This window comes from Haematobia irritans, chromosome 5 (genome assembly GCF_050003625.1).
Source record: "Haematobia irritans isolate KBUSLIRL chromosome 5, ASM5000362v1, whole genome shotgun sequence".
NCBI lineage: Eukaryota > Metazoa > Arthropoda > Insecta > Diptera > Muscidae > Haematobia > Haematobia irritans.
Genome location: NC_134401.1, coordinates 148,813,527 through 148,823,154, shown reverse-complemented (window position 1 = coordinate 148,823,154; position 9,628 = coordinate 148,813,527). Strand labels below are relative to the sequence as shown.

Sequence of the window (9,628 nt, the reverse complement as noted above, 5' to 3'; positions counted from 1 at the left end):
GTTATCGTACTGAACAACTTTATTTTTAATTTATTTGACTAAAAAAATTAATTGTATCAGTCCATTTTTTAATTGAAAATATTTTGGTGATAGTTTTTGTTGTGTAAAGCCTTCAGAAGTTTATAAGTTAATTTCTTCATTGAAGTCAAAAGAAGGTTGCGATGATATAATTTTGAGAAAAATTTTAATAATGGAGAGTGATAAACATGTTGACATCAAGTATAATATAGTACCGTTGTTTTTGCCCCACTTTTCACTTTCAGTATATCATTTCATCCTCTGTGTATTAATTTTGAATTATATGCATGCGATATTTAAAGAGATCAAGTTGCTATCACAATTAAATATTTCTCGATAAAGCTATGTTTTCGATTTTGTATTTTTGTTTGCGATTATTAAACGAACATTTCAATTATCTAAGATTATCATATAATTCAAATACTACAAATGATAATTTTACCTACACTCTCTCTCTGCCTAGAGTTCTTTTTTCTTCATATAAGATTACACCAATAGAGTAGACACTATGTGATGAGAGAGTAAAGAAGTATTAATGTGTGTGTGCTACATAGCACCATGCGCTTATCAAAATACCCCCTTTGGTTTATGGTAAATATCTCCAAACATATATAAAAAATTAGACTTGTTCATTTATATAATTTGTATCATTAAATATTCAAGAATTTGTTGCCTTATCAAAAGGTATCGAACCTCAAATAGGTAGTAGACTTAATCAATATTATTTTTTTATTTATTTAATATAAATAATACTAATTTTTCCTGAATATGCAGTGTAGTTATGAGGGAAAACCTGCCTCTGCTAATGGTTAGTATCTCAAAAAAATTAATTTTATCTACTCTCGCTCTCTCTCTCTATTGATATCTACTCTATTATCGATATACCCCTCGATTTAAGAGTTGTATCTACATACAAATATACCTTCATTCGTTTTTATATTCGTTGGCATATCAAAATCACACTTTCATTTTTATATGTGTATATGGGCCAATAATTTAATAATTTATTTTCTTATTAAAGTATATCAGATCTCATATTGCTCATAATTCTAATCAATAATGTGTGTGCAAACATTGATAGTTTTGTTATGTAAATTAATTGATCGATTCATTGAAATCAATTTAAAAACTTCCATAGCATTGCACATTGGATTGCAGACAAATGTTATAGTTTTGAATACTACCACAATCAAAACAACTGGACTTAAAAGTGATCGGATAAAAACTACATGTCATTTTATTAGTTTTTATTTGGTTTTTCTTAGGTGGTATTGATTTAACAGGTGAAAAGGTTCGAATTGATTTCCAATTCCATTTGAAAGAAAATGTTAAAAAAAAAACTTCTGAACTATTTTGTCGGAAGTACAAATTTATTAAATCTTTATTCTTCATTGTTTTAATTTTTTTTCTCTTGTTTAGTTATTTAGTTAACGTACAAAAATATTATGTACCCTTCACCATGGATTGCGTAGAAACTTCGACTAAAGACTGTCATCCACAATCGAATTACTTCGGCTGCGGTAATACTTGCCGATGGCAAGGTATCTTGTAACTCCTTTACATCTTCTTCTAAAGATGTAAAGGAGAATACGTCCCTACCGGCAGGAACGAAACTTTGGGTTCTGAATTATATGTGTGGACGCCAGTCGTACATGGAATTCAGGGACAAAAAGTCAAAACCCTGTAGAGTTAAACAGGGAGTTCCCCAGAGCGAGGTGATATCTCCGGCACTATTTAACCTCTACCTGTCCTCGATTCCACCCCCTCCTGACGGCGTCGAGATTATATCATATTCGGACGACTGTACAATCATGACATCCGGGCCCATTGTTGACGACATATGCGATCGTTTAAACGTCTACATTGCTGATCTTACCAGTTATTTCACTGCTAGAAATCTGAGGATATCTGCCACCAAATCCTCAGCCGCACTGTTTACTACATGGACGGCGGAAGTGCGTAGGCTCTTGAATGTTAGAGTCGATGGCGAAATAATTCCGACAGTAAACTACCCCAAGATACTCGGGGTAACATTCGACAGCCTTTTCAGGTCATCTGCCCATGCCACTGCAATATGTGATGAGATCCGCGGTAGAAACAAGGTCCTCAAGTCACTTGCCGCCAGTACTTGGGGAGCGGACAAAGAAACCTTGTTAACTACTTAACATATTAGGCAATTGGCCGGTCAGTGGTAAACTATGCAGCTCCAGTGTGGACACCACAGACCAGTGACACGCAGTGGAATAACATACAGACCTGCCAGAACGCTGCCCTTAGAACTGCGACTGGGTGTCTCCGCAGCACACCCCTGGATCACCTTTATGTGGAGATAAAGATCATCCCTGTGCGAAGACACAATTATATGTTGTCAAAGCAGTATCTCCTGGGTTGTTATCGCAGTAATCATCCAAACCACCATCTCATGGATACACAACCACCACCCAGGAACGTAAGCGCGAGATCCAGCGTTACAAAATAGAGCCTCTAGATCAAGCAGCGTACCAGGCAGGTTTGAACAGGATTCATGAGTATATTGTAGCTGAAGCGCTGAGCAGCTACAAGGTTAATCCTGTTCTCGGAGTCCGTCCACCATACCGCCCATAGCACCGGAGGAAAGAGATCTCCCACGGCAGATCAGGGTAGTTTTAGCCCAATTAAGATCAGGCAAGTGCAGCCGCCTAAATTCCTACTTATCAGTGATTGATAGCAGCATAGCTGACGTATGTCCAATTTGCAACCGAGGGCCACACGACACGCGTCATCTTTTCTCTTGCCCTGCTAAACCAACCCGACTTACCACCAGATCACTCTGGACGCACCCCATCTTAGTCGCAGAGTTCCTCGATCTGGCCACAAGCTGAAGTACCAGAGCGTATAACATAAAAATGGATGAAATCACAATAAACTGTTACAACAACAATTTGTGCAACGAACAGTGTCATTAAAATTGAGCCAACGCAACAAATTCATTAATACAATGAACATTTTCATTATTGTGATGAATTTTCTGTTAAACAATAAAACGGTTCATACTATTACTATTAAAGTTTCTATTGTCTTAATGCAAAATTTTCGTTGTATCAATGTAAAGCTGTCGTTGGCACAATTTTAATGAAATTTTCTTTGTGTGTAGCTTGTTTCGTTCGGAAGTTAGCGTGATTTCCACAGACGGATGGACGGACATAGGTAGATCGGCTCAGAAGTTCACCACGACCAAGAATATATATACTTTATGGGGTCTTAAACCAATATTTCGATGTGTTACAAACGGAATGGTGGAGGTATAAAAACGAAGCCGACCTTTTCCTGTTTAATACTTTACTCACTTTAAAAACCATAAAAAAGCCGACATTCGCTTTATCGACTTTAATTTAAATTTAATTTCTGATTTTTTTACTTTGAGGGCTCTACATACAAAGAATAAAAACTTTCCACAGAAACGAAGTTTTGGACAAATGAAATTCTCCTTTTTATTTCTCTTAAGAGCACAAAAAACCCGAATTTATGGTAAGCAACGTCACGATTGTTCGTAATATTTTGTATTTGCTTTAAAATACTTTTTTTTAGCATCAAAAGAAAAATTCGTTTGCCTAAAATATTGTTTCTCAGAAAAATCTTCTTTCTGTGTAATGCAATAATGTGTGCCTATGTGGCGTATGTTAAATACGAATTATTGTTATATTCCATTTATCATACGATCTACAATACCTTACCTCTCGACATCAACAATTAATATTTAGGCTAAATTTTCTCAAAAAAAGCTTATTTTCGTGATAAGATACATTTTCCATATTTAAAAAAAAGGAGTCTCGAAGCTTACTAGTAGTGAATAGTGGCAACTCTAGTAGAGAACAGTGACGCCTTTAGTGGATACTTATAAAAATTTTAAGAACAGCAACAACCGTTTGATTAACATTATATGTTAATTAACATCAGTGTTAATTAATCAATCACAACAACTGTATCAAAGGTAAAGAAAGCCTCCAAAGACTATCGACTGCAAATGAGGCCCGTTTACAACATACTCTCCCTTCATACAAGCAAACAAATTTTAGAGAATTTCGTTTTCTTTTATTCTTTAAAAGTATATATATTTTTTAATCATTATCATGGTCATTTTTATTTCGATAATAATAATAACAATTACACACAAGTTTTGTTGGGTTTTTATTGGCAAGTTTGTTTGTTTTTTTTTTCAATTTTTTTGTTTGATTTCAACATTAAACATTTTAATAAATTCTTTAAATTCTTTTAAATTGTTTTACAGATTTTTACTTTAAATACATTTACATAAATAGATTGACTATACATAACATACATATATGTATATGGTATAATGCTTTGTGTGTGTGTTTTTTGTTTTTGTATAGACAATTTGTTGTTTCATTTAATAATGGACAGTTGATTTTATTTAATAGAGTATTAAAATAGAGTTTATCTTTTTGTTTGAGTTTTATATATAACAATTTATTACAGTTAATTAAGTTTTTTTTTTGTTTTGTTTTAGTTTTTCTTTATAAATTACTGACATTACCTTTTTCGAGGATATTAAGTTAAGGGCATTTTCTAATGTTACTTTAGCGGAAATACATATAATTTAACCAAGGCGCAAAATTAGTTTTGAATGATTTAATTCATAAAGTTGGATCCAATGTTCGGTTTTCGTATTGAAATTTTTGCGGTTACACTGATAAAATATTTTATTGTAATGCAGTTATTTGTTTTTTCAATTGATGCAGATCATACTCTTCACCATGTAGTAACCGCGAAAATGAAATGGTTTTCAACTCAAAAACCCATTATACAAAAAAAAAATTTTTTTTTTTGTGTTCAATCACAAAATTAATTGATCCAATTCATTTTTTAATTGAAATGTCTTCAATGACAGAAATGATTATATCAATTAAATTAATTATAAGTCAATTATAAAATTAATTGATCCAATTAAAACATTAATTGATACTACTAATTTTCGTAATTGATTTTTGTTTCAATTAAAAAATTGTTTCAATCAATAAAATTTTTAATTGCATTTTTTTTTATAACTCAATTAAGACTTGGATAAAAAAATCGTGAAAAAATCAATTAAAAGTCAATTAAAAAATTAATTGATCCAATTAAAATATTAATTGATACTACTAATTTTCGTAATTGATTTTTGTTTCAATTAAAAAATTGTTTGAATCAATAAAATTTTTAATTGCATTTTTTTTTATAACTCAATTAAGACTTGGATAAAAAAATCGTGAAAAAATCAATTAAAAGTCAATTAAAAAATTAATTGATCCAATTAAAACATTAATTGATACTAATAACTTTTGTAATTGATTTTCGTATCAATTAAAAAATTTTTTGAATCGATTAAATTTTTAATTGCAATTTTTTTATAATTCAATTAAGACTTGGAAACAAAAATCGTGAAAAAATATGAATTAAAAGTCAATTAAAAATTAATTGATCCAATTAAAACATTAATTGATACTACTAATTTTTGTAATTGATTTTTGTTTCAATTAAAAAATTTTTTGAAGCGATTAAATTTTTAATTGCATTTTTTTATAATTCAATTAGGACTTGGAAAAAAAATCGTGAAATATTTTTCTGTGTAGTACCGGCCTTAAGTCGGAAAAAATATGTATAATTTTAGGGACACAATTTATTTTTCTTAACATTAAAGACAGTTGGCTTACTTCGATTTGAATGAAAAAAAAAAAGAAATATTATACACTCAAAAAACAATGAACCCACCAGGAAGGAAAATTTTGATTAATTTTAGAAAATTTCAACTAAACTGTATTACAAACGCAGATTTCACAAAAATTAGTAAATACACCCAAAAAAAAGTGAACCCACCATGGAAGAAAATGTAGGTTTATTTTAGAAAATTTTAACTAACATAGTTTTCTAACTGCAACATTCTGGTATGTAAGAAAATTTCATATGTTGAAGGAAAAAATTGGATTTAAAAATTGTTAAAATATCTTTAGCGCTGTACGAAGTTCAAGACAAGTACAATTTTAGTAAAATTTACTAATTTGAGAGACTTATGAACTCAATTTAAGCAAACTTCTGCCATTTTAAGAAAATATGAACTAATTTATTTTTTAGTAAAATTGTGCACTATATTTGTATACAACTTCTTTTCTTATTTTTAGTTCACATAATTAAAGTTAGCAAAAAATTATTCGAATAAGGAACATTTGCTCATATTGTGCAAAATCTAACTAAAATCAACTAATCTTCATGAACTAAAATAAGGTTCAGTTGGCATTAGAGCCCCTTTTTTCTGGGTGTATTTTTTGGACAAATCCAATAAAATTTTTTAGACATAAATATTTTTCCCCCTTGTTATTTCGAAATTTGAAGTAAATAATTGGAGTTAAAAATTGCTAATAATTCGATATTAGTTAAATTTGCAAATTTTATGAAATTCTGAACTATTTTGTAGGAGATACGAATTTAGTAAATCTTTGTGCTTCATTTGTATATAAATTTCCCTCTTTTTTTATTTCATTTAACTAACGTACACAAAAAAAAATTATTAACGTCAAGAAAATTTTCTCAAAACATAATAAATCCATGAACTATATAGAAATTCTTTTTTTGGTGAAATATATGGTTCACTTTTTTGAGTGTAGGGTTTGATAGGAGAATCCTTAAAGCGAGGATAATAAACTTTGTTTTGGTTGAAATATTTTTAAATAAAATATATTCTTCCTTGCTTCACCTTGAACTTTACTCTTTATAAGAAAATTGTGTTCTACAATGTAGTTTCCATAGTCTTTATTATTAGTCATTAATATTTTTTCTCAGTGTACTGGGGGCTACAGACATATGATTGAGAATTTAAACTATATTTTAAATAACCACCGGAAGTTTTTACTTAAGCGAAATCAAAAAACCAAAAGGCTTGCAAAAGCTTTGAATCCAAACAATTTTCAAAGACAAAGATTTTAAAGAAAGTTGAATTCAAACAATTTTTAAATGTTTGTTTTTTTTTTGGTAGGATTTATCAAAGAAAAAGTTATTTTAATATATTTTTTTTTAATATTTGTGTGAGAATTTAAACTATATATTAAATAACCACCGAAAGTTTGGACCAATATTTGAGCGACATAAAACAAAAAAAATCAAAACGCTTGCGAGGTAGGATTTATCAATGAAAAAGTTATTTTAATATATTTTTTTTAATATTTGTGTGAGAATTTAAACTATATATTAAATAACCACCGAAAGTTTGGACCAATATTTGAGCGACATAAAACAAAAAAAATCAAAACGCTTGCGAAAACTTTGAATCCAAAAAATTTTCGAAGGCATAGGTTTGAAAGAAAGTTGAATTCAAACATTTTTTTAAATCTTTGTATTTATTGGTAGAACAAGTAATTTTAATTTTTTTTTGAATATTAGTGTTTATTGGGCAAAATTCTAATTATTTTAATTCAGCTAATGGCTCCGCAAATAAATTTAGAAAACACCTCTAACTTCTCGTCCTTATTTTTTGTAGTATCTTGAGGGCTACAACTTTAACTTACATTTATGTGTTTTTCGAAATTTAAAAGTTAAGGAAACATAATTTTCATTATATATTTTTTTTATTTCTTCTATATGACGGTTTCTTTTAGTTTATTGTAACAATTATTTCCAATAATTTGCTTTTGTTAAAGGTACATTCAGAACAAGCTACGGGTTTCGGTAACATACACAGAAAAAAAATTTCAGGAAAATTTTTCCAATTAATTAACTTAATTGATTTTTTTAAAAAATATACAATTAAGAATTTAATTGATTCAACAAATTTTTTAATCGAAACAAAAATAAATTACAAAAATTAATAGTATCAATTAATTTTTTAATTGACCTTCAATTAATTTTTAAATTGATACTATCATTTCTGTGGTTGAAGACATTTCAGTTAAAAAATTAATTGGATCAATTAATTTTGTCATTGAATCAGCAAACTTTTTTTTTTGTGTATATTGAATTTTTTTAATTATTGTTTTTTTTTGCAAAAATTGTAATGGCAAAATGAACTATGGGTTTTTAGTTTTTTTTTTTTTGGAATTTAAAAAGTATAATTGTAAATGTGGAAATGAAACTATGTTTTTTTGAATCTTTTAAAAATTGTTTATTAAAAAAAGCTAAAGGTATTTTTTCTTTTATGTGTTCAATAACAATTTGTTAATAACGATTTGTTTTTGTTGTAGTTATAGTTTTTTTATAGTTTGGCGGCGTGTGGCTTTTATACAATGTCAGCTGAAAAACTTTTGTTTTTTTTTACTTAAAATTAAAAAAGAAATTATTGTTGTTTTTGTTTTGTTTTGATTTAGCATGGCTAAAAACATGAATTAATTTGTTTTTGGTGTTCTTGGTTTCTATGTTTGTTTTTGTTTATTTTATATTTTTAGTTAAGCGTTTCGCTTTTCTGGATTTTTCTTCCAATTAATTTTCTTAGTTATTTCATAATTTCCATGGCTTTCTCTTTATTTTTCTTGTATTTGGCATTTGTGTTTTCAGTTTATAGCAGTGTTCTGTCTTTTCTTCATATTCTCTTTACATTTTTGCATTACCTCTTAGATAACTCTCTCTCTCTCTTCACCTGGTGAAATCAATTTTAGCTGCTTTCTCATTTCTCTTTCATTTACAAATTCCATCCAATATTTCTACAGGTCTTATTGAACCCATGACGATGGGGCCCATAGCGGCTCATTTTCTACTCTTTGGACAATATTTACAAGTTTTTCAAAAGCCGTCACCAAATCGGCATTGATGATTTCATCATCAAAGAAATGGCCGTAGAGGAAATCAATGCGTACTGCAGATTTAATCATGTCATTGAATTCTTCATCCTGTAATGAGAAATATAATTCATATGCATAAAAAAGAGATGGTCACCTTAATATAGGATATAGCTTTGAAAAGCTTTTGTGTATGAAAGCTTTCCCATGCAGAGATGGGCTAACTTAGTTTTAATAGTACATTCATGGAAGCAATATCAAAATCTCCCCCAAATATGTTTCGAGAGCATCATGTTATGGGAAACATGGAACATTGTTGTCGCAAAAATATTATTTTCTACCCAGAAAATAATAAAACAAAACTAACTTGAATTAGTTTTAATTAGAACTAAAAAAATGGTAGCATGTAAACAAGTAAAAAAGAATTTAATTGGATAGGTTTGACTTAGAGAACTCTCTCTAGATTTAAATCCATACGAGGGTTACCTTTTATATTTTGGGATTGTTACTAGTGCCACAAATTGAAGAACTTTTTACCACAAATCTACCAAATTAAAAAAACAAGTGAGTAAAGTAGAAAGTCGGGCGGGGCCGACTATATCATACCCTAAACCACCCCTACTGAATTAGTAAACATAAGCATTTGTGGGGTATCATTGGTATAGGTTTTTGTTGAACATAAAGGGGGGTACATGTTTATGGGTGTCTTGTCACAATCTGAGCAGAAATGTCTAATATTATGAGCTATAGTTTATTTTGCACCAAAAAAAAGAGGAAATCGGTCAATTAGTTGTGGGTAATAAATCCAAATTTCTGCAAATAGGGCAATAGATTTATGTAAGAGCTACATGTAAGTCTAAATACGATCAGCT

The 9,628-nt window shown here is 29.4% G+C and overlaps 1 protein-coding gene across 5 annotated transcripts in view; it reads right to left on the bottom strand.

Annotated features, from left to right (window-relative positions):
- Positions 1–4,067: 4,067 nt before the first annotated feature.
- Positions 4,068–9,628, bottom strand: part of metro (membrane palmitoylated protein 7-like protein metro) — a 75,378-nt gene continuing 69,817 nt past the window's right edge. For all 5 annotated transcript variants that reach the window (XM_075309976.1, XM_075309978.1, XM_075309975.1 and 2 more), the window contains one exon: positions 4,068–8,867. In XM_075309976.1, coding sequence (XP_075166091.1) covers positions 8,691–8,867 — 177 coding nt within the window. In that variant the 3' untranslated portion in view covers positions 4,068–8,690. The remainder of the gene's footprint in view (positions 8,868–9,628) is intronic.